The sequence below is a fragment of the Callorhinus ursinus genome, unplaced genomic scaffold (assembly GCF_003265705.2).
Source record: "Callorhinus ursinus isolate GAN/ISIS: 27379988/994484 unplaced genomic scaffold, GSC_fseal_2.0 scaffold43, whole genome shotgun sequence".
Classification (NCBI taxonomy): Eukaryota; Metazoa; Chordata; class Mammalia; order Carnivora; family Otariidae; genus Callorhinus; species Callorhinus ursinus.
The window spans coordinates 2793520-2818904 of record NW_027397105.1 but is presented as its reverse complement, the minus strand read 5'-3'; the positions used below and the strand labels follow the sequence as shown (position 1 = coordinate 2818904).

Below are 25385 nucleotides of genomic sequence, written 5' to 3'. Positions count from 1 at the left end.
CTCCTTCCCCCCCATTCTCTCTCGAGAAAGTCTGAAAACAGACTTAGGGATCTACCATGTGGACATGATGGGGCCCCCATCAAAATCCCAGTAGTATGGGGTTTGGGGAGCTCCTAGCTGGGTGACACATGACACACGCCCCCGTCCCCCAGGGCAGAAGATCCCATACATCTTCACTGGCAAGTCATCTGCATCCATCCTTTATGATATCCTTTAATAAAAGGGTAAGGGTACGTGTTTCTCTGAGCTGCTCTAGCAGATTAATCGCAGCCGAGGAAGGGGGCGGTGGGAACCTCCCGTTTGCTGTATCAGATAGCAGCTGTGGGTGACCTGGGGACCCACTCACTTGCCATGGGTTCTGGAGTCGGGGGCAGTCTGGTGGGACCGGGTCCTTAACCTGTGGGCTCTGACAGTGTCTCCAGACAGATCGTGTCGGATTTACCTCGATCCTGGGGAAATCCTGGAATCAGCCACTTCCCCAGGGAGCCCTCCTTCCTTTTTCGTACAGCATGGCATTTAAAAGGCAAGAGCCAGATGCTAGGAGTGTTGTTAACGGGGTTATTATGGGTTGATCTGTATCCCTCCCAAAAGATATGTTTACATCCTAGGCCCCAATACCTCTGAATGTGACCTTATTTGGAGGTAGGGCCTTTGCAGATGTGATCAGTTACAACGAGGTCGTGCGGGATCAGGGTGGGTCCCAAACCAACAATCCGTGTCCTTGTAAGGCCAGGTGAACACGCAGCACACACCAACTGGACGTCTACTCGTATTTCCGTAAGATCTGTATGTATGGCAGACTGGGAGTCCACACTGACACATTCAGTTTCAATCCAACACCACAGAATTCTAATTGCCTCCCTTTCCGTGTTTGTAAACCCTTTCTCCAAGAGTGAAAATGCCAGCTCCCACTATCCACGATGCCACCCCACACTCGATCCCCCCACCCCCCGTATGTGACAGTCCGCCCCCCCATCCTCCCTCGCCCTGCGTCTGCCAGCCCTGCTCGGACACCCGCCCGGCTGTCCGGCCAGCCCCTCGCCTGCAGCGCCAAGCCAGGCCGCCCCGTCGGGGCCCCTTCTCAGCCCGTTGGGCTCCAACAGCAACCCACGCGGGATCGGACTGCTTGTTTTCAAACTTTGCATAAATAGTGTGCTGTGTCTCTTCTTCTGCAATCTGCTCTTTCCGCTAGACATTATGTGTGCAAGATTCCTACTGACGCATTTCCCTTTAGGTCCTGCACCGGCGCCGCTGTACGGCGTTTCGTAGGTGAGCCCGCCTCCGTTTACAGGCCTTGGTCGTTCGCAGGCTTCTGCTAGGACCTTCTCGTCCTGGTCTCCTGGCGTGCGCCCCGGCAGGGGTGTTTCTAGAGCCCATCTTTAGGGATGGAGTCGTCTCGTCCTAGAGCGTGGGCATCATCCCCTTCACTAGATAAAGCCAAAACGTTTCCCAAAGGGGCCTGCTGGTTCTCTCCTGGGACCCCACCAGCGGAGTGCGAGTGGAGTTTCTGCTGCTTCACCTCCTCGGTGACCCTGGGGCACTTGACCATTTACGTGTGCCTGCCGAGTGGTTTCACTGTCTGCACACTCCGGGCTGATGACTGGCATGGGCCGTCTCAGCCACTGTCCCCACCGCCTCCGAGGCGGGCGCCCCTCGCCACAGGGTGGACTGCTAGTGGCCCACCCCGAATCCATCTTTCCTTCTTCCCCGGTTCCTGCATCGTAACAGAGGTTAGGGCTGCAAGCACGGCAGCCAGCCCGGCCCCGCTTCCGACTCTCCTGTGACTCAGGTCTTGGCAACGAAACATAAGCAATGCTGATGTGTGGCATTTCCAAGTATGGGTCTCAAAACATCGGGCCTGGCTCTTCCCCCTTCTTGCCAGCCCAGAGTCCCACGTGACCACGATCTGGCTTCTAAAGCCACACAAATAATGCCGCCGATCTGCAGGGAGCCGAGCAGCGGGACCGAAGAGCCCGAGACCCTAGGTGACTGTAAGGAGCAGGGCCACCCGCTGCTCTGGACTGTTACCAGGGAAGCACACTTTACCCCAGAGCCAGTGCACCTCTGGGTTTTTTGGATGTGGAGTGTAGTCTTCACCCCAATATTTTCCACCGCCCGAACCCCCGACCCCCACCCCCAAGGGGCTGTGGGAATTCTCGGGGGACAAAGTCCCACGTGTCACCCTGTCCACACCAAGTGAAACGTGAAAGCCTGCACCCACATCCTCCCTGTGTGGGCATTTCTAGAACTCACAAATTCTTTCATTTTTCCCCCTTGGAATATTCCCAAGATGATTATGGAAGGAAAAAGGGGGGGGCTGTTTCTTTGTGGCCTTTCTCCTTCTCCCCAGCCCCTCCTTGCTTTTCATGTACACTATATTTTCTAAAAAAACTGACACTGCCTTTCTATAATTAGCTCACCAAATGGTTAAACCAACACTGCGCCCCCTTCTGATTTCGTTCTGGAGAGTTGGGCAACGCTCTCCAGACCGTCCTTCACATCAAGAAAAATGTAGGCCATGTTGACGGACGGTGGCAGGTTGGAACCCAGGAGATGACAAGGTAGGACTCGCTGTTCATCCGGCTGGCTTTGTAAAAATGGCATAAAACGATCTCGTAGCACTGGTGACCGCATGCCACCAAATCACAGAGTTTGGTCAAATTGGTTTTATGCACTTGAGGTAAAAAAGAGCAAGGTGAACGTGTTCCTAGGTGGGCAGAGAGACAGACAGGGCTTGGAGAGTGTCTCTCCGCCAGAGAGCGTAGCCCTGAGCGTGGGCACCGAGGGCCAGAGCTGGTCCCAGGCGTTCATCTCCTCTCCCTTTCCCGCCCCTGGGGGCTCCAAAGTTTCTCTGTGGTGGCAGCACACAACACCCATGCGTTTGCTAAAATGAAACACTGAAGTATGTGCTACCGCGTCTATGCTGGGCCTAACCAAGTAACGGGGGGGCAGAGAGACGGGCCCCTGTCACAGAAGACACCCTGGGACGGCCAGGCCCCTCAGAGCCGTACCTGGTGTCCTCGCCACCTGCGCTGGGCTCCGAGCTGGAGCGGACGCGGGGCCCAGGGTGTCGTCCTGTAGCTGGACCTCAGCAGGACTCCTGGCTCTCCGTGTTTGTGCAGGGACACTGGCGCCGTCCTCAGCTTCGCACACGGGCCGGTTCTTTCTTGTTCATTCTGGTGAGTAGGAGGATGGCAGGTTTTGTAATGATGGCTGTTTTTCTTCCCTCCGGCCAGCAGTCTGGTCTTTAACCTGTGTCTCACCACCGCCGCGTGTCTGCCGGGCACTCAGCGCCCTGCCGATGCAATCCGCAAGCTTTACTTGCCCTTAAGAACCGATAATCTCGGGGCGCCTGGGCGGCTCAGTCGGTTAAGCGTCTGCCTTCGGCTCAGGTCACGATCCCGGGGTCCCGCATCGGGCTCCCTGCTCAGCGGGGAGTCGGCTTCTCCCTCCGCCTCTCCCCCTGGCTTGTGTTTTCTCTCTCGCTCACTCTCCCTCTCTCTCTCAAAAAAAAAGAACCAATAATCTCCCCAACAACCAAATTTTTACTCAAACTCTTTATACGATAATTTACTTTTATTACAAGTTTGTTTTTTCTGATTATTAACTAATACATGCTTGTTTTGGAAAATGCAGAAATACAGAAACGTATAAAGAAAATTAGAATCTCCCATAATTCCACCGCCAACCACGGCTAATTGCTCTGCACGTTCTACTCTTGAAACACTGAACCTTAGCGCACTGGAACTTCTCAAACCTAGCCAGAGGCGGTCTTTCTTCAAAGCCTTCGCGTCTTTTCCACAGAATAGAAAATGGGAACATATAACATAAAAAACATACTCAACCCGAATGAGGTTTCTTTACAAAGTCGTTTCCTATAAAATCTCCATTTTCTCAGATACCTAGGAGTCAGAGACTTGAATACAGACCCTCGAGCATTTAGTAAAAGAAGAAGAGTAGAAAGGGCAAGGGGCTCATCTCCAGATGCCCCCCCGGCTCCTCGTGCTGCTGGGGGCAGGGTGCCCGCCTTTCCTGCGAACTGGAGGTTTTTCAGTCTTCGGGGCTGGAGCGAGGCGGCGAGGGAGCACCTGGGAGGGGATCTGGGGTGAGGAGGAGGAGGGAGAGTTGGCCTCCCGGCCACCGCAGAAAGGCACCGAGCACGAGGGGGCCACAGGCAGCCAGCAGAGGGGAGAGACCGCGCCGCCAAAGACGCACAGGAAGCAGGGGTCGGGCAGCAGAGAACAGAGCCGGCCGGGGGCCAGTCAGCAGGGGCCCTTCCACGCCCCACCCCTGCCCTGCTATCCCTCACCTCTTTCCGGGGGATCTCACCCGAGCGGGAGTCTGTGTTCCTTCTGGGGACAGTATCCCCTCGGCTGTCCGTCCTGCCACACCAATGGAGGGATGAGGATGGGGAGCTGCCCCCGCCCCGCCCCACTCCCCAATCCGTCTCTTGGGAGGACGAACAAACGAGACGGACCTGGGGATCAAACAGGAAGAGACACTGGCAGACTCGCTAGTGAGTTATACCAGGAGGTCACAGTCCTAGATTCGGAGGCCTGAGCCGCAGGGTAAAGAGGAGAAAACTAAGGCAGGAGGACATGAAGACACGGGGCTGGGGTTTACAGGTGAGATGGACACTAGAAAGGAAGAGACCAGAGAGGCGGGAGCAGCGAGGGACCGAGGAAGTGGAGACCATGGGCCCACTGCTCCCCGTGCTTCCGTCCCGGGGCAAGAACAACGGGTGCTTCCCGGCGGACCCGTGGGCCACACCCAGCCCGCTCCTCCCTGCCTGAGCCGGGCCGCCCGACCCCCGCCCTTCCGCCCATCCTCCCTGCCCTCCAGGCTGGTACCTGCCCTGTTCCTGCCTCTTCAGGTAGAGCAGCAGGTCCTCGGCAGGCAGCGCCCCCCAGCCCCGAGCCTGGTACAGTTTTAAGAGCTGAGACACATCCATCAGCTGCCCCGCGGGAGCCAGCCCGTCTCCACCTGAGAGGCGCGTCGGGAATGCCGGTCACCCTGGGGCCCCGGCGCCACCTCGCTGGGAACCCAGAAGGGCCTTCAGTCCCAGGTACCGGCTCCACACCCAAGACCTCCCCTGTCTACATTCTGGGAAGCCAGGGCCCACGTACCCCTCTCTGGGGAGCCACCGCTGGGAGCACTGCTCTGGGAGTGGCTTGAGAGAGGCTCGTGCACCCGGAAAAGACTGGACGCCATGGCTAGGGGCACTTTGGTTTTATGAACGGGGGGTGGGAGGTGTGGCACGTGCGGGGCTGCTTCCTCCCAAGACGGGCCAACCAGCGGACCTAGCAAGAGGAAAGAGGTGCGAGAATCAGGAAACAGGGCCAGAGCCAAGGACACCCCATCACCCAGCCCTTGTTAGGCTTTACGACCTTTGCCAGCTCCCCGAGGTCTGCTCTGGACAACCAGCTCCCACCTTCCCCACGCCCGGCCCCAACCTTCTTCAGAGTTGGCCCTCACCAGACTTCGGGGGCAACAGATCAACAGAGGGGGCCTCGCTGTTCTGGGGTGCCGTCTCCAGCAGCTGCGGGGACAAGACAGTAAGGTTCCCGGAGGACCGGTCAGGAAAGAGACCTGGGTCTGGGAGGGAGGCAGAGGCCGGGGAAGTTCCAGAAGGGGCTTACGAGACAGGAATCAGACAGACTGGGACAGAAACTCCAGTCCTGAGAGGGGGTGCAGCCGCAGGAGGAGAAAATGAAGACGGGGAGAAGGAGGTGAGGAGGGACGGGTGGGCCCTCTCTTACCTGGTGCAAAAAATGCTTGAGGCCCTCGAGCTGGGAGGGGGCCGGCAGCCCCTGCTTGAGGAAGCTGTCCCCGTCGGACCCAGGATCTTCCTCAGGGAACGGCCGCTCCGGCCTGTGGTCAGGGTGGAAGTCCCCGGCTGGAAAGTGAAACGGGGCCGCGTGTGTGTCGTAGGGGAGGGGAGTTCTCCCCAAATCAAGCCCCCAGATGCCAGGGAAAGAGGCCTATTAAATACAGCAGGGGCATCCCAGCTGGGAGAAGTTTACAGCAGCTGGAGAGAGAAGGCACAGCTGAGTCTTGAGAAGTCTGCGCAGGAGGGGAAGGCTGTGCTACTGGGACTCTAAGCAAAGAAATCCCACCACAAACTCCCTAAAGAACAGAAAGCAACGTTCAGAATGGCTTGGGACTAAGAGACATGTTCGGGCCCTCGTTCTCTTTAACTGTAACTACATGATTTTTACAGTGAGAGTCGTGATGTAATCCGTCCCTCATTCTTCCCTGGCCCCGGGCTGTGAGGTCTGCACCACACAGAGCGCCGCCGTCCACCCAAGTCCCCGCTGACCGAGCCAGGAAACAGCCCTGCACCCAAGGAGCGCTCACCGACCCATCAGAGCGCCTCTCCTCGAACCGGACACCAATGTCTCTCTAGGGCTGTCCACACCACCGGCTGGAGCCAGTGTCCCAGCTGGCCAAACCCACGTGCCAGCCGAGGTGAGGACAGCAAGCACCTGAGAGCGCGCGCTGGGCTACCAGGGAAAGGAGCTGCGCAGGGAGGGGCGGTGGTAAGAGCCCGCACGGCCCCGAGGCCGGTTCTCATCACCCCAGTGACATCAGACTCCCATGAGCTCCCACTCCCTTTATTTGAACCCTGCTCCTTGGACCTTCTGGTCACTGACACGTCTGGGAAACTAACTGCTTGAGCCCCACACAGAGAGGAGGTAACAGGGAGCCCAGGAGCGCGTACGCGGGGAACCCCAGTGACGTGCGTCCCCGGTTACCCGAGGATGAGGTGAGGCCCAGCTTCGGCTCCAGGGGCTGGAAGGAGTGCTGGCTCTGGAAAGGGGGCCCCAGCAGGAGGCTGAGGTCTGGGGAGGGGCTGCAGAGGACAGGTGGGGCTCCAAGCGCCTCATCCCCCGCTTCCCGGCTCTGCTGCAGGACGGGCTTCAGGGCCACGGCCATGGGAGGCAGAGTCCACAGCCTCCGCTCCCCCTTCTCTGGCTCCTGAGGCCCAGGGCTGGAGGGCCTGGAGGTAGGAACCTGGGCACACGAGAGGCAGAGAGAGGATCATGCTCTGTGCACGTAAAGACCCGAGACAGGACGCAGACGCCTTGATGCCAAGTTTAAGGTGACAAGTGAGTAGAAAGTCCCAAGGAGGGGATCTGGTAACATCTACCATCTTCCATCCCACTTTATAATGCTTATTTTTGACCTCACGATTCCATCTCCAGAAGCTTGACAGATAGGCTTGCACAAGAACATCTGTGAATGATGTTTACGTCGGCTCTGTGCGTGGAAGCCGGACACAGAGGACGACTCTGATGTCCACGAATAAACACGGGGCCAAACGAGAAGCTGTGCGGCCACGCACGGGAGGCCACCCCTGGGGCCCAGAGCAAGCGGGGCAGGGGAGGACGGTGAGCACTTCCCACTGCACCCCTTTTCGAACCGTTGGGATTTCCTTTTTTACCACGTGCACGTTATTGTCTTTTCCAAAAAAGATTTTAGCTTAAAATAAAAACTGAAGAATCACGAGGAGGAAGTGGAAGGTGCCACCAGAATAAGGCAAGGGTGAGACTCCTCTAGGGCTGGGGGAGGAGAGCTGGGCCCCGCGGCCGGGGCCGGCCTGGGTGAGCACGGTGACCACGGCAGAAAGACTTCCTTCGATGAGGCGGTTCTTCAAGGAAGCACACGGGGTTGCGTCCCCCTAACGCGGGTGCTAGGACCGACCTCAGGACCAGCCGCGTTCGAGGGGTGATGCCTACCGGGGGGTTCGGAGGCAAGGTGGGGGCGCTGAGCAGCCGGTTGGCCTCCTCCCAGTGGGCGTGCAGCATGGCCTGGAGTCGCTCCACCAGCTCGGCCCGCTGCTCCTCCAGCTGCTGGTGGCCGCTCTGCAGGTCACGCACGCGCGCCTGCTCCCGGGCCAGTCTGCGGAGGGCGGGAGGGGGAGACAGCAGAGGGGAGGGCGGCCTCTGAGGCAGCAGGCCTCTGCGACTATGCAAGGGGCGGGGGCCACTGCGGACGCGGACAGGCCCCCAGGCCCGGGTTGGGCTCCACGCGCGGGAAACGGACGGAGGCCTGAAAGGGCCGCCGCAGGGAGCTGCACCTGAGCTCGTAGTCCTGAGCCACCTGCTGCTGCCTTTCCTCTCGCTCTGCCAGTTCCACCTTGAACTGAGCCAGCTGAGTGGACAGTTCCTGCTGGTGTTGTCCATTCAGGTCCTGCAGCTGCTTCCTAGGAGGAGAGGGGTGAGGAAGGAGGGCTGAGTCTGGAGACCAAAGTCATCAAATGGTGAAGGGCCAGAAGGTGCCCCTGGCAGCGGGGCGAGAGCGCCCGGCCAAGGCACAGCGGGGTTCGGGAAGCAGGGAGGGCACAGAGCGGGTGTCTCGGAACCGGGTCCCCAGGGGCGGAGACCGAGGTGAGGACGTATGGGATCGTGGTTCACTGAAGCAGCATTTCCAGAAAACTACTGGTAGGGAAGAGGGGTTGCGGGCAGTGGGCCTGGGAGGGGCAGGAGAGGGGCAGCTCTGTGCCGTCCCCATCAAGGCAAGGGCGCTGGGGACTTGGACCTGAGGGCAGCCAGGAGGGAGCCCGTGGGCTGGAGGGACCCGAGAGGATCCGGAAAGTGCCGGGTACCTGTGATGCTCCCGCAGGGAGGCCGCCTGCTGCAGGCTGCTCTCCTGGGCCTGCGCCAGGCGCTCGCTCACCCGCTGCTCCAGCTGCAGGGCCATCTCTGACTGCAGCTGGATCCGCTGGCTCTCACACCGCGCCTGGGGGTGAAGGAGGGCGAGAGCTAACAGCTCCGTCTGCGCCTGATGCCTGCCCCAAGGACAGACGGAGGCTCCCATGCGGGACTCGGCGGGACTCGGCGCGACTCGGCGCTTCACAGGCGCACGAAAGGAAAGGTGGCGCTGAACCAAAGAAATACATTTAGCCAACAGCAGTGGTAGACAGGAGGAGCCCATCTCTAGGACACGCAGCGGGCGTCCCCTGTCCCCTCCTCCCAAAGCAGGATGGGGCTGCGTCCGGCCTCTTCTTTCTCACCTCACAGGCCTTCTGCAGCTCACCGAAACCTGATTTCCCCCTCCTAGGCCTCCAAGACAAAGAGCTGAACTTCCAAGTCCCACAGTGGTGATTTCTCTTTGTCTTCTGAGGCCCCCTGCAACACCTGCCGCCCGCGTCGATCTCCTCCGGAAAAGCGCGCCTCCCTCACCCCTGCCTCGCCAGCCGCCAGCCCCGTGACCTCGTGCCCCCTGCTCCCTGGCCGCAGCCACTGCTCCTGCTCCAAGTGCCCGGAGGGGCTGAACGCTTTCCTGGGTTCTGTCCTCATTCTACTCTCTGACCGCGTACTAACTAGCATTCCAGGTCCGGGGAACGGGTGCTTTGACACGTGTTTAATAAACACGGAGCATTTAGGCTATATTTTTTCTTACCGTTTATACCTTAAAGCACTTTTTTAAAAAATATTTTATTTATTTATTTGAGAGAGAGAATGAGATAGAGAGCATGAGGGGGGAAGGGTCCGAGGGAGAAGCAGACTCCCTGCTGAGCAGGGAGCCCGACGTGGGCCTCGATCCCGGGACTCCAGGATCATGACTCTTAACCAACTGAGCCACCCAGGCGCCCCTTAAAGCACTTTCCAAATCTCTCTCTTTAGCTGGACTTTAAGCCCACACACCCAGAAGCCTCCTGAGTAAGTGCACTTGGCTACCCCTCAAATAAAACACATTCAAAACTGAGCTCATTTGGTGTTTTACGCTCGAACGTTCTCCTGTTCTGTTTCTTGCCTTAGCTAATGGCACCAGTCCCCACTGGAACGCCCACGCTACCTGAAACCCTGAGTCACCCCTGACCCCTCCTGCCTCCTTCCACCACCTTCCTTGGGGTCCTTCCTTCTACTTCCTTAACACCTCCCGATCTTACTCCTCCTACTCACGACTAGGGTACTTCAGTATTATCTCACGTCTACCTGATCCCCTGGTCCCTATTCTACCCGCCACCCTCTCTCACGTTGGCCACAGTAGATCCTCCACTTTGTGCCTGAGTGAGTATTCTAAAATACAAATGTGCTCAATTTTTTCCCTTGTTTGAAACCATCTGAATGCCCCCATTGCCTGAAGAACGAAGTTCTGGCTGCTTGAAATGGCCTACACGGCTACCCACCCACCCCTCTCTCCCATCATACTAAACTCTTCGTTATTACACCAATGCTTTTGTTTTTTAATTTTTAAAAATTGCGGTAAAAGAGACCACATAATGTAAAATTTACCTCCTTAACTACTTTTAAGAGTACAGTTGAATAGTTGTTAACCCTATTCACATTCCTGTGCAGGTCTCTAGGACTTTTCATCTTATAAAATTAAAACTCTATACCCACTGAACAGTCGCTCCCCATTTCCTCCCACTCCGGCCCCATTCTAACTTCTGCTTCCTGACATTGACTACTCTAGATAGCTCATTACTTAAATTCTTCTAGTGTGAAAGTTAATATATACTCCCTCTGAGCCGGCGACAGCACTTTAAGGAATCTATCCTATAGATTTATGTATAATGATGCTCACTGCAGCGCTACTTTTAATAGTGAAAAAACTGGCATCAGTGCACATTGCTCATCAGAAGGAAAATGCTTAAGAAAACTACGATTCACCCATTCACTGCGACATTATACAATTCTTCAAAATCACGGCGTACATCTGTCTACACGTAGTGGGAATACGGGACGTGGAAAGGTATTTATATTAAGAGGTAACAGTAACAAGTTGCAGCAAGTGTGTATGTTTTTTTTAAAGCAGCCACCCACGGGGGCACCTGGGCGGCTCAGTCGGTTGAGTGTCCGACTCTTGGTTTCACCTCAGGTCATGATCTCAGGGTCCTGGGATCGAGTCCCACGACTGGCTCCATGCTCAGCCAGGAGTCTGCTTGAGATTTTCTCTCCCTCTGCCTTTCCCACTGCTCCCACCAGCTCGTTCACCCTCTCTCTCAAGGAAACAAATACATCTTTTTTTTTTTTAAGATTTTATTTATTTATTTGACAGAGAGACAGTGAGAGAGGGAACACAAGCAGGGGGAGTGGGAGAGGGAGAAGCAGGCTTCCCGCTGAGCAGGGAGCCCGACGCGGGGCTTGATCCCAGGACCCTGGGATCCTGACCTGAGCCGAAGGCAGACGCTTAACGACTGAGCCACCCAGGTGCCCCGGAAACAAATACATCTTAAATAATAAAGCAGTAACCCACAAACTCAAATGAAAAGATCCTGAAAGGACATACACAAAGGGGTGTGGTAAGGAAAGGTAACCAAGACTTTCTACTTCTGTATTATTCAAACTTGCCTTACAGATAACTTTTATAAAGTATTTTTAAACTTCTTTGGGAACCACCCAACCATGTTGATGTTGGCTCCCTTCTTTGTCCATGATATTTACCTCCAATAAATTCACTTTGATTGAAATATGCATGTTATAATTTCTGAAGTAACCCCAAAACAAACAGAAACTTTAAAACTAGCTGACAAAAGAAAATGAGAAAAAAGTAATGAATCTAAAAGATGACAAGAAAGGAGAGAAAAATAAAGATTAAGTAGGTAAGACAAAATAAAATCTAAAGTTGAAACATAGATCCAACCATAAATAAATAAACTGAATATAAAAGAATTTGATGCTCCAATTAAGAGACAAATATATAAAGGCTGAAAGTAAAGATTACAAAAATATTTGCCAGGCAAGCTCTACTTTAAGGAAAAAGCTTAAAAGAATATTTTTAAAAAGGTTGGTGTAAATGCAGTAACATTATATTACTAAGCAACAAGAGATTCTAAGGTAAAAAGCCTGAAGAGATAAAGAGAGTCACCTCATATGGATAAAACATCCAATTTACCAGGAAAGATGTTATCAATTTTTAAATTTATATGCTCTTAACAACGGCCTTAAAATGTGTAAAGCAAAAATTGACAGACTACAGGAGAAATAGAAAAATCCAGTCAGTGAGATTTTAACAGAAAAAAAATCATTAAGGAAACAATGATTTAAATAGCACAATTACCAAACTAGACACACATACAAACAGACACATGAAAAACAACAATTCACCCAACAACTCACCCAATTCACCCAACAACTATAAGACACATATTTTCAAGCACACATGAGACACTTAGAAAAATGGACCATATATTAGAACAGAAACTAAGTATCAAAAAATTTCGGGCACGTGGGTGGCTCAGTTGGTTAAGCGACTGCCTTCGGCTCAGGTCATGATCCTGGAGTCCCGGGATCGAGTCCCACATCGGGCTCCCTGCTCGGCAGGGAGTCTGCTTCTCCCTCTGACCCTCTGCCCTCTCGTGCTCTTTGTCTCTCATTCTCTCTCTCTCAAATAAATAAATAAAATCTTAAAAAAAGAATTTCAAAGAATTTAAGTAACAAAAATACTATATTCTCTCATATTTACCAGAAACTCAGGAGTGATGGGGGCAGGGGCAGGGAGAGAGGAGCAGGGAGGTCCAGTCCAACAGACAAAATGTCAGCTGGTGAATCCAAGCATCATTCATTACACTATTCAAGCAACGCTTTGTTAAGATAGAAATATTTCAAAACAAAAAGTTGTGTGGAATACACATAAGCAATTTTTTAAAAGACCATGCTCTCTAATCACAAAATTAAGCTGTAAATCAATAATAATAAAAACAGAAGTAGAGGGGCGCATGGGTGGCTCAGCAGTGAAGCATCTGCCTTCAGTTCAGGTCATGATCCCAGGATCCTGTGATCAAGGCCCGCACTGGGCTCCCTGCTCAGCGGGAGTCGGCTTCTCTCTTTGCCCCTCCCCCGGCTTTCTCTCTCTCTCTCTCTCTCTCTCTCTCTCTCTCGTACTCTCTTAAATCTCTAAAATCTCTTCTAATATCTAAAATCTTAAAAAAAAAATAAGTAGAGGGGCACCTGGGTGGCTCAGTTGGTTAAGTGGCTGACTCTTGATTTTGGCTCAGGTCATAGTCTCAGGGTCGTTTCAAACTAAACTAATTAAATAACCAAACACATACATATATATACATACATACACACACATGAGAGATTTTTCCACCAAGAAAAAGATCTCACATGGGAGGTCTGAGTTCAAAGAAAGCTAGAACAACAAAGAAAATAGTAAATTATGTGGATACCTCTAAATGAATATTGGCTTTACAGAACAATATTAATAAGGTCCTATGGTGGTTTTTTATTTAAAACAGAATTTAAAAACTGATGTCATGGAAAATGGCAGGGTAGAAAACTGCAAGAGTCAGTCCTTCTGCCAAAACATCCATTGAGATGGGGGAAAAATATCAAAAGCCACTATTTGGGAACTCTGGAACCTGAGCAGATACTTAAGCGAGCAGGAGAGCGCTTGATGAAGGCGGAGGCTGCTGGACTTTGGTACAAGAGCTGGGGATGTGAGCCTGCTTCCATCCCCCAGCCCTTGGCCCTCTGCAGCCACAGGAATGGTAGCCCGGGAAACTAGAGAGACTGGCTGAAGTGAGCGTGGGCAGTAAGGACCTTATCCTCCAAAAACATGGGACTGGGCGTTTTGGAGTTTGGCAATTCCCTGAGGAACCAGAGCAAACAACCACCTTTGTTTTGGGCCCCTGCAGATGCTTCCCTGGTAGCATCAATCATAAGATTTAAAGACAGGGTGCCTGGGTGGCTCAGTTGGTTGAGCAACTGCCTTCGGCTCAGGTCATGATCCTGGAGTCTCTGGATCGAGTCCCGCATCGGGCTCCCTGCTCAGCGGGGAGTCTGCTTCTCCCTCTGACCCTAACCCCTCTCATGTGCTCTCTCCCATTCTCTCTCTCTCAAATAAATAAATAAAATCTTAAAAAAAAAGATTTAAAGAGACATATATACTCATTTGAGAGAAGAATTCAGACACTTAAGAAAATCTCTGTCAACTCACAGGCTAATCAAAGAGATAACAGAACAGAAATGTCAGTCACCACACACAACAAGAAACAGAGACTTTGCAAAAACAGTTTGAAAAAGTCACTATACAAATGGATGGCTGCAGGTATCAAAAAAAAAAAAAATCATAGCACATACCCTCCCCAGTGTCTATCACCCAGCCACCCCATCCCTCCCACCCCCCACCACTCCAGCAAAAAAAAAAAATCTAAGGAGAGAGAGAATATGATTTCCAGAATTACTACATTATAATAGTTAAGACGTCTAGTTCTCAACGACAAATTACAAAACACAGAAACAGGAAAATATGACTCATTCAAAGGAAAAAGAGAATTAGAGGCGCCTGGCTTGCTCAGTTGGTACAGCATGCAACTCTTGATCTCAAGGTTATGAGTTCAAGACCCACGTTGGGTGTGGAGAGTACTGAAAAATAAAATCTTTAAAACAAAACAAAAAAAGGAAAAAGATTTGACAGAAATATTTCCTGTGGAAACCCAGACATTGGGATTCCTAATCAAAGACCTTAAATCAACAGTCTTAAATATGCTCAATGAACTATTTGGACAATAAACTAAATGAAATCAGAATAATGTATGAACAAATAGAAAACATCAATAGAGACAAGAGAGACATAAATTATAAAAAAGAACCAAATAGAAATTCTGAAGCTATAAAGTACAATCGATGATATGAAAATTTCACTAGATACCACTACATACCCCTATTTCACTATATACCCCTATTGAAATAACCAAAATCCAGAACATTGACCACAACAAGTGTTGGAGAGAATGTGGAGCGACAGAAATGCTCATTCATTGCTGATGGGAAGGCAAAATGGTGCTACGACTCTGGAAGACACTGTGGTGGTTTCTGACAAAACAAAATGTACTCTTCCCATACAATGTAGCAACCACACTCCTTGGGTGTTTACCGGAAGGAGTTAAAAACTCAGGTCCATACCAAAACCTGCACATGGCTGTTTACAAGCTTTATTCTCAACCGCCAGAAATTAGAAGCAACCAAGATGTCCTTCAGTCGGCACACAGATATATAAACTGTGGCACTCCAGACAGTGGAATATTATTCAGCACTAAAAAGAAACCAGCTAACAAGCCAAGAAAAGACGCAGAGAAACTTAAATGCATATTACCAAGTGAAAGAAGTGAGTCTAAAAAGGCTACATATTGTAGGATTCCAACTATATGACATTCTGGAAAAGGCAAAACTGTGGAGACAGTAAAAAGATCAGTGGTTGCCAGGGGTTAGAGGGGGGAAGGGATGAACAGGCCGTGCACAAAGGATTTTTAAGGCAGTAAAACTGAGTGTGACACTATAAAGGTGGATACATGTCATCATAAATTTGTCCAAACCCATAAAATGTACAACAGCAAGAGGGAACCCTAATGTAATCTATGGACTCTAGGTGATAATGACGTGTCGATATAGGTTCATCAATTGCAATGAACGTTCTACTCTGGTGGGAGATGTTGGTAATGGGGGCAGCTACGTATCTGTGGAGGTAGGGGGTATATGGGAAATCTCTGTACCTTCTGCTCACTTTTGCTCTGAACATAAGACTGCTCTAAATAATAAAGACTATTCTAAAAGTTTCACCAAAGGGGCTCAATGGCAGAGTTCGGCAGGAAGAAGAAAGGGCCAATGAACTTGGCAACAAGCAACAGAAATTATCCAATCCAATGAGCAACAGGAAAAAACAATCAAGAAAAATGAACAGGGGGCGCCTGGGTGGCTCAGTCGGTTAAGCGGCTGCCTTCAGCTCAGGTCATGATCCCAGGGTCCTGGGATCGAGCCCCAGGTCCGGCTCCCTGCTCAGCGGAGAGCCTGCTTCTCCCTCTCCCTCTGCCTGCCACTCTGCCTACTTGTGCTCTCTATCTCTCTGTCAAATAAATAAATAAAATCTTTAAAAAAAAAAAAAAGAAAAAAAGAAAAATGAACAGAACCTGAGGGGCCTGTGGGACATCATACCAACGGATGCATTAGCAAAGTCCCAGAATGACAAGAGAGAAATAACAGGGAAAAAAAAAAATCCCAAAAAACAGCCAAAAACTTCCCAAATTTGATAAAAGACATAAATCTACCCATCCCCAAAACTCAAGAATCTCTAAACAGAATAAACTCAAGGAGATCTACACTACGACACATCATAGTCATATTGTCAAAAGCCAAACACAGAGTGGGGTGCCTCGGTGGTTCAGTTGGTTAAGCGGCCTACTTTGATTTTGGCTCAGGTCATGATCTCAGGGGTCATGGGATTGAGCTTGCACTGGGCTCCAGCTCTGCGTCAGCTCCATGCTCAGCACAGAGTCTGCTTGTCTCTCTTCACCTGCTCCTCCCCTGGCTCATGTGCACACTCTCTCTCTCTCTCTCTCTCAAATGAATAAATAAAATCTTAAAAAAAAAAAAAAGCCAAACACAGAGAAAGGAGCAAGAGAGAAGCACCTGGTCACTTAGAGCGCCTACGTAAGAATAACTGCCAATTTCTCATCAGAAGTCAGAGAGGCCAGAAGGTGGTGGAATGACATATTTCAAGTGCTGAAAGAAAATCACCTGTCAAGTGAAACAAAAAACAAAAACCCTCAAGAATGAAAAAGAGGGCGCCTGGGTGGCTCAGTTGGTTAGGCGGCTGCCTTCGGCTCGGGTCATGATCCTGGAGTCCCTGGATCAAGTCCTGCATCGGGCTCCCTGCTCGGTGGGGAGTCTGCTTCTCTCTCTGACCTTCCCCCCTCTCATGTGCTCTCTCTCTCAAATAAATAAAAAAAATCTTTAAAAAAAAAAAAGAATGAAAAAGAAATTAAGCCATTCTCAGAAAAACAAAAGCTAAGAGCATTCATTTCTAGTAGACCTGACCTACCAAAAAATGCTGAAGGGAGTCCTGTAGGCCGAAATGAAATGAGATGAGACAGTAACCTGAAGCCATATGAAGAAATAAAGAACCCCAACAAAGGTTCCTCTGTAGGTAAATACAGAAGCCTGTGTTACCGTACTTTCAGTTTGTAACTCCTTTTTTCCTGTAGGATATAAAAGGCAGATGCACAAAACAGTACCAATAAATCTGCGTCAATAACACCATGAAAGTGGAGACACACAGATGTACAGGGACAGGGGCTACACGCTATTGAAACTAAAGTTAGTATTATTCAAACTAGGTGACCATTACTTTAAGACATTAATTGTAATCTCAAGGGGAATCCTTCAGAAAATACCTTTAAACATGTACAGAAAAGGAAAAATGAAGAGAATCAAAAATGGTGCATAAAATATTGATGAAATACCCCCCAAAAGGCAGTAATGGAGCAACTGAAAACCAGAAACAAGTAAGATGTATGGAAAACAAATAGTTAAATGGCAGAAATCAGTCCTTCGCCAGTAATTACTTTAAATGTAAATGGATTAAACTCTCCAGTTAAGAGGCAAGAATTGGCAGAATGGATTAAACAACGAAACAAAACATGATCCACTATATGTGGTCGACAAGAAACTCACTTCAGAGACAAAGACACAAAAGCCTCTTAAGTGAAAGGATGAAAAGAGCCCATGCAAATAGCACCCAGGAGAGCTAGGGTGGGGGCTAGATTATCATTAGACAAAATAGACTTTAAGCCAAAAAAAGGTTATATCAAGAAGACATAACAATATAAACATCTGTGTACCTAACAGAGCCCCAAAATATATGAAGACAAAATGGACAGACTTCTTGAAGGGAGGCATGGACAGTCCTACAGTAATAGCTGGAAACAGTAATAGCTGGAAACATCAACGCCTCCCTTTCAATAATGGATAGAACAATAAGGAAATCGACGACCTGAATAACACTAAAGTCAGGCACTGGCTCCAACAACGAAATGAACAGACAAAAATCCTTGCCTTCAAAAAACGCACAAGATTTTTAAAAGGTGCAGAATGTAGTATATCGGGAGAAAAATTCAAACAGGGAAGGGGAGCGGGGATTGTCAGAGGTTGCAGATCTCACTCAGTGGGGTTGGGAAAGACCTCACTGAGTCAAGAGTAGTTCTGTCCCTCAACTACCACCCATCACACTACTTGAAGAATGTGTGCGCTAGACAAACTCCCCTCTAGCTGGTGGCTCCTCGTTGGCCAGGACAATTCCCCGCTCCCAGCACGGAGCTCCCACAGTGGGGCTGCTGAGTAGACTCCGTGAACCAACGCACACCCAGCAAGCACCAGTCCGGGGGGCTAAGGCAGCTTACGTGCCGATACGGAACTGTACTAACATCTCTACCCTCGGTCCTCCGCAAGAAGTTAGTTTCCATGTGGACAGTCCGCCGATTCCGCGGGTGAGGTGAAAAGAAAAAGGAGGGTGTTCTTCCCAACACTGGCCTCGCTAAACCAGAAACGGGGTGCGTCTCCTCACGTCCATCATTAATAAGGAAAGTCTCTCGGGCTGACTTGCTCTGGGAACCTCAACAACGTGCGCTTAACACACAATTCACACACACAGTAGTCCCCCCTCCACGGTTTTGCTTTGCGCAGGTTCAGCTATCCGTGGTCAACCGCGGCCCGGAGGCAGGCGAGCCCCCTTCTGATGTGCTGGTGGAGGGTCGGCAGCCTAACGCCGTGTGCTCACCTCCTTCATCGCCCCCCGCGGGCACCGCCCCATCTCTCATCCTCACCAGAAGACGGGTGGGCACATGACAGTAAGATGTGCTGTGCGAGAGACCGCATTCACGTAACTTTTATGACAGTCTGTTGCTCGAAGTGTTCAAGTTTAATACGAGTTATTGTTCATCTCCTACTGTGGCTATTTCATAAATTCACCTTCACTGTAGGCGCAGACGTACAGAAAACACGCAATACATACAGGGTTTAGTACTACGCGCGGTTTTGGGCACTGTATCCCCCGTGGATGAGGCAGAAGCCTTTAGGGGTAAAAATTCTGGGAAAAAATGGCAGTGTTGGCATGACTCCCAAAAGGTCCCCGGGTCTCAGACCTACTTGTCCTAACGAGGAGGGCAGCCTCGGGCACCTGCCGCCACCTGACCTGCACCAAGCTCATCTCCAGCTGCAGGGCGTCTCGCTCTCTCCGAGCCGTGTCCAGCTCCCCTTCCAGCCGCCGCACCTCCGACTGCACCAGCGTGAGCTGCTGCTGGGCCTCCCGCGCCACCTGCGCCTCCCTCTGGGTGTTCCCCTGGGAAAGGAAACCAAACTCAAGTGTGTGCCTCCGTTCCTGCCTCCTGGTCACCTCCGTCCCCCAAGCCATCGTCCCGCACCCGGAAACCCAAGCCGTTACTCTCCCTCTTCACAGCTGACTATCTGCTCGGCTCTGGGGAATCTCTCTTTCTGCCTTCCGGGTACTGGCTGCCCCCGGCCCTGCCTGCTGGCCCCACAGCCTCCACCTTGTCCCCCCCAGACGGGTCTTCACTCTGCAGCCCAGCGCCACCCCCCGCCACCCCATATTCTGACCTCCCATCTCATTCCGTCATTCTGCCCTTCAGCTGTTGCCCATTCCCCAACGGGACAGCCGCTCTCACCTTCTCCTTTTCCAGCTGAGCGTGCACCTCCTCCTGCAGGGCCCCGTGGCGCTCCTGCAGCTCGCGCTCTTGCTGGGCCCAGGCCTGCCGCTCTTCCTCCAGGGCCAGCTTCAGCGCCTCCAGCTGTCGATGTTCACTCAGCTGCCCGGCCCGAGCGTCATCCCGCTCTTCCTGTAGGGCCCGGCACCGCTGCTGCTCCAGCTCCAGGCTCAGGGTCAGAGCCTGCCTCTCCTCCTCCTGGAGCCCCAGGGAAAGCCAAGATCCTGAGCAAGCCCTCAAGAGAGCAGCAAGCTGCCCCCTTACCCCCATACGCTGCACCCGCTGAGAATTCTGCCCGCTAAAAAACAAGAGTCGACAAGCCCACAGGACTGTGACATGGTAAACAGGAGCGTCTGTTCCAGAATTCGGTACATCGGGGCTCAAATCGGTTTGCATCCCAGCTGTCACTCACTATGTGTTCATGTCTAGGGCCTACCTTGTGAGGATTCCAGTAAAAAGCGCACAGAAAGCAACTAGCACAGTGTCTAGCACATAGTAAGCACTCAATACACAACACCTGTCACTATCATCCTCAAAAGAAGCTTCAAAGAGTAGAAAATCCAGCCTCTGATCATGAACCAGCCGGCCAGCAACCATGACCGGCGCTGTTGGATCAAGTCTGTGAAGGGGCGCCTGGGTGGCTCAGTCGGTTAAGCGGCTGCCTTCGGCTTGGGTCGTGATCCCGGGGTCTTGGGATCAAGTCCCGCATCGGGCTCCTTGCTCGGCAGGGAGCCTGCTTCTCCCTCTCCCTCTGCCTGCCTGCCGCTCCCCCTGCTTGTGCTCTCTCTCTCTCTCTCTCTTCTGTGTCAAATAAATAAATAAAATTAAAAAAAAAAAAAAAAGCCTGTGAAGATGACAAGTAACAGCGTGCATGTCGCAAGCATGCATCATGCACACAACTGAGTTCCAGGCCTGGCTGCTAATTCATATGAGTAATCATCTTACCATTTCAGCAATAAGAAACCCGATTAAGTCTCACCCCATATACCTTTTCTGGCTCTGCCCTAGACCAGAGATCCCAAACCTGGCCCGATGCGGGGCTCGATCCCAGGACTCTGGATCATGACCTTAATGACTGAGCCACGCAGGCGCCCCTGCCCCCCCCCCCCCCCATGACCCATGATTCTAATGAGGCAATGATTTGCAGAGTCTCTCGAGCCAACTTGGCGGCTGAGCCTGGTCTGCAGAGGATCTAGTAGAACGAGTGTTCTAAGGGACACATTTGGGGAAACACTCCCCTAGGGCGGCTCCCACAACGCACCGATGGCCCACAGCCCCTGAATTAGTTAGCAGCCTCTAACGGAATGGACCGAGCCCGGCATTCTCACCAGCGTCTCTCTTTCCCGTTGCTGCAGTCTGGCACTTTCCTGCTCACGATTCAGGGCCTCCATGGCCTCGGAAAGGCTTTGCTCCAGGTGGGTCACTGTCTTTCAGGGACAGGGGAACACGGGACAGAGAAACAGAGGGGAATCCCTGCAGGTTATACTTCAGAAAGCTTCAGCGATAATAGACTAAAAGTGAAACCTAACTCAGTGACTTGGGGGCCTAAGAGAAGACTACGTGGTGTGGGGAAATCTGGGAAAACATGGATGATGCAAGTCTGGCAGCAAAAACAGTGAAGTGGGGGGGAAATGCGGAGAAGAACAGCCAGGCCGGTGACTCCTCGAGACTGAGCTCAATCTGTTAGGGACCCGGATTCGGAGCTATCTGGACTCCCTTCCCTCTATTGATCTGCGTGCCCTAGGCGCTCATGCCGTCCGATTCAGGTTGCCCACCTCCTGCTGCTTGCTTCTGGTGAGCTCGGCTGCCTGGCGTTCCTCCTGGAGCCCCCGAAGCACCTCTGCCCGCTCGGCCTCGTGACGGTTCCAGCCCTCCACCACTCGGGCCAGGGTCTCAGGAGAGGAAAGTCAAATGGAATTTCAAAGTAATTTTTTTGCCCTCTTTCTGCCCGCAGGGGTGGGGTCAACAGCCACCTTCTCCCAGGAGTCAGGAACCCCCCCCCCCGCAAGCTCCTAGCGTGAACAAAGAAACGCTGGTAAGCCATCTCATTTTTACTATTCCTTGGTGCCCCCCACAAGGGACCCACCCGCATTCTGCTACCCTGGCACCTTGTCCAACTGTTCGATCATGGTATCTTTCTTGCGGTCAGCAGTCACAGCCACAACTAACTGCTGCTGAAGCTCTAGCACCCGGGTCTGTAGGGTCTGAATATGGCGCTCACAATGCTGGGAAGGAGGAGAAGAAGTCTGGGTGTTACTATCCCTAATTTGACCAAAGCATCAAACTTCCCAGCACCTCTTGGCGAAAATGGGCTGGAGACAGGGTGTGCAGGTCCCAGGAACAGAAGAGGTTTGGAGAAGAAGGATCAGGAACTCGGGAGCAGGAATCTTGAGGCCCAAGACCTCTACCAGCTCAGGAGACACGGGCTTAGCTTCCAGGCTATTCCATTTCCTGGATCTCTGGGGAGAAATTTCCACGGAACCTTCTGGCAGGAGACCAACAGCCCACACTTCACAGAGTGGGAGGTGACTCGTGCCTAAGCAGCTCACTGGGCACAGTGAAGGTTGGCAAGGAGAACACGGCAAGGAGAAAGGAGAAAGCCTTTCATTCAGGCCCAGGCAGCTTCAAACAGACGAAGAGGTGGTTCCGAAAACGACAACACAACCAATGACTGTAACCTCTCCCCTGCCTAGTCCGCCTCTCTGCCCCTTTCAGATAAGCTGAGGTTTGCAGAAATAAAGTCCGTCGTATCACCAGTAGCTATAAAGCCTTCACACAAGCCAGCAAGGTGTGCTGTTCATTCACCGCACGCTTCTGGAACGTTTCCGTGTGCCAGGCACATTCCAGACAGTGCTGAACAAGATAAGGTCTGACCCTCATAGAGCTTAGATTTTAGAGGGGAGAAGCAGACAAGATATATCAGACTATGATAAGCTATTACCCGAGGGACCTGAATGCCCACCCGGAGGAGAGGTGTGCATCGCAGACAGGATGGTCAAAGTCGACCTCCCTGAAGAGCCATCTGAGCAAAGTCTCAGCTTACAGGCCCTCAACCCTCAGCCCTTCCCAGTACCCAGCCTATTTCTAATCTTTGCTGCTTTCAAAAGGAAGCCTTGGTGACTCACCTTGCGACGGGTGTGTTCGGAATCCAGTGCATCTCTCAGGCCCTGGAAATCCGGGGGATTGAGGGGGGGCCCCGGCCGAAGACTGGCATAGCGGGGAAACAACTCCTCCAGGGCTTGGGCTGAGCTAGATGGAGATAAGCCTTGCAGGGGCCGGGTGCTGAACAAAGCAGGCAGAGAATATCAGGGTGCGGAAAGCTTTCGAGAGCCCCTAGTCCAACTGTGACATTCTACAAACGAGGAAACAGGAACTCAGAAGGAGCAAGAGACTTGGCCAAAGTCACAGAGCTAGACAGCACTCAGGTTCTGTGATTCACTCCACAGTGCTCCTTCTTGTCTACCACACTCCCAGCAGTAAAAGTCTTAGCAGAAACAAGCCAACTCTTCTGGGGGAAGAAGGACTTCCTCTTCTCAAGGAAGAGGTGGGGAGAAAGCCAGGTACTAGCCAGCAGATGCCCACGGTCCTGAAGGAGTAAAGGGGACAGAAGCCAGGGAATAAGGATGAAAACTGAAAGCTAAGGAACAAGCACCTTAGGTCCCTGGGAGACAGAAAAGCAGGAAAGACAGAGCTCAGTCAGAGAACACTGCCTCTCCGAGAAGACAAGCCAGCCAGCTAGAAGAACCCCAAGGGGAACTCACTGAAGCAAGGTGGCTGTGCTGTCACTGTCAAAGGAGTCGTCTTCTCGTCTCTCTGAGCCAGGACCCGGAGTGAGGGGATCCCCTGCAGGCAGCCAGAGGGACCCCCACAGCCAGGGTCAGGTAAGGATAGGAACCCTGTCTCTTTGAAGACGAAGAGAGGAGAGGGCCTTTCCTTTCAACTTCACCCACTCCTCCAGCCCCTCTCCCAAAGAACTGGAGCCTTTCCTCCTGAACTCTCTTATCTTGGACGCCTTCCTTTCTCCGCCTTCTCCCACCCCTTAAATCTGGGTTTAACTCACGATAGGCCGTATCCCGGGAGTTTTGGAGCATGCTCTGGAGTTGACCCCGAACACTTTCCATCTCAAAGATATGCTTGGAACCATCCTAGAAAAAAGCAGCATGGAAATCAGATGCAACCTGAATGATCTTATGTTCTACACACTGCCAGGGTATGTGGCATCTGGTACCCCCTAAAACCCAAGAGTTTTTACTCCAGCACCTGGGACAGCCAAGAAAACTGGAACTGACCCAATGAGGGTTGAAACTCAAACGTCTACAGAAGCCAGGCACATAGTGTAAATAAATTAATTGGGCACATTAAGACAAGGCTGGTGAGGATCCTTTGCCAGCTAGAGAGGAAATACCTCAGCTAAAGACTGTAGAGTCCGTGGCTATCAGTTTTTCAAACTCTGGAAGACCTAACCAGTCTGCAACGCTAATAACCAACCTCTCTGTGACATGTGTAATCGCTTAGACCGCGTCTGAATGATTGACATGGCAAAGTGTAAACCATACAATCAAACTAGCTTTGGGCTGGAAGGAGCTTAGCAAATTTTGCTATCCTTAAGTGCCTAGTTCTCTCTTGAACTGAAGAAACCTTATCCTCGCTTAGTGCCCAAGTCCCAGTCAAAGCACAGCAACCTGTCCCTTGGTGCAGGTATCGCCACATTAGGAGTTCAGTCCAACAACAGGAGTTCAAATCTCAGCAATCTCTCTTTATTTTTTACGACCTCCCATTCCAAGACCCTAGAGGTACCCAAGACACTCCTCTCTCACCTTTTTCTTCAAGTTGTTCTCCAAGCCAACCGACAAGCTGTGACTCAGCTCTTGGGCCAAGCCATCTAACATCTCGTGGGGAGGGAGGGAGGTGGTGGGCAGATACAGCTGGGCTCGGGCGGTGGCCTCCGCCTGACGACTGAGATGCAAAGAAGCATAGAGCTGGGAGGTCACCTCAGAGGATACTTGGTTCAGCCCAGGGGCTTCTGATGTTTCACTCAGGAGATCCTCAGTCCGGAGAGGTGAACTGGGGCTGGTAGCTGATGTCGCCATGAGTACAAGCACCAGACAACTGCAGACAGCAGAAGTGGGAACTCCTGGTCCTGCTTTAGGAGATTCCAGGGGGGGAGGTGCACCGAGAAAGAAGATTTGGGGGAAAGGAGGAAGACTCCAAGCCAAGGATCCTTGGTGAGTGACGGTAGGGAGGCTTTCCGGTTAGAGGAAAGGTTTCCAGTGGTCCCAGAGGCCATGGGAGAGGGCAAAAGCATTTCCTTCCACGGCGCCTGCGACCGGTGGAAAAGGAGGGTACAGCAAGGAGGGGGTGGGGACAGAAGACCGAGGGGCGACAGTTTCCCTGGAGTGCTGAAGACCAACTTCTGGCACAGGCTTTTAAATTCTCGCACCCAGAACCTGCAAACTGAATCGTACCCAATCCAAGAGCGGCCTGGTTTCCCTCCAGCAGCCTTATTTGGCCCTCACGGGGCCCGGGTCTCAGGACCCTCACGCTCCCCACCTCCTCACGCCCGTCGCCATGCACCTGTTCCACCCACCGTCAACCCTCCTGGGTATCCCCTCCGACCGCTCCTGGCAAGAAAGCCATCGCAAGGCTCCTCAGGATCCCCCCCCCCCCCCGCTCCGTGCTATCCCAAGAGAAACTCTGTGAACCCTCGGCCACCCCCTCAAAGTCGGCCGCCCTCCAGCCTAGCCCGAGATCCTCTACCCGGACCACCCCTGGCAACTCCTCGCCACACCGCCAGACCTCCGCCCCGCTCAGTTTGCCAAGGTGTGGCCCAGGGATTGTCCCCCTCCCCCGAGCCCCGGTCCGGGAGACCAAGGACCCGTGCCCACCCACCCTCGCCGCCTTCCCCACACTCAAAAACCGTTGGCAGCCTCCCGCCCCC

The 25385-nt window shown here is 52.1% G+C and overlaps 1 protein-coding gene across 3 annotated transcripts; it reads right to left on the bottom strand.

Annotated features, from left to right (window-relative positions):
• Nucleotides 1-992: 992 nt before the first annotated feature.
• Nucleotides 993-25344, bottom strand: CNTROB (centrobin, centriole duplication and spindle assembly protein). Of its 3 annotated transcripts, none has more exons than XM_025864199.2 (20): nucleotides 24265-25344; nucleotides 23508-23592; nucleotides 23209-23290; nucleotides 22573-22729; nucleotides 21556-21672; nucleotides 21223-21339; nucleotides 20776-20874; nucleotides 19409-19645; nucleotides 18919-19065; nucleotides 8609-8742; nucleotides 8081-8206; nucleotides 7740-7902; nucleotides 6756-7014; nucleotides 5760-5896; nucleotides 5476-5539; nucleotides 5127-5300; nucleotides 4851-4983; nucleotides 4310-4382; nucleotides 3012-4100; nucleotides 993-2707 (listed from the first exon to the last, which is right to left on the bottom strand). In XM_025864199.2, the coding sequence occupies exons 1-19, from the start codon at nucleotides 24535-24537 to the stop codon at nucleotides 3975-3977; spliced, it is 2703 nt and encodes a 900-aa protein (XP_025719984.2). In that variant the 5' UTR covers nucleotides 24538-25344; the 3' UTR covers nucleotides 993-2707; nucleotides 3012-3974. The 3 variants fall into 3 exon arrangements, with proteins under 3 accessions (XP_025719984.2, XP_073737764.1, XP_025719986.2); XM_073881663.1 differs by having other exon boundaries at nucleotides 3012-4088; nucleotides 24265-25343; XM_025864201.2 differs by having other exon boundaries at nucleotides 23504-23592; nucleotides 24265-24390.
• Between the last annotated feature and the right edge of the window lie 41 nt (nucleotides 25345-25385).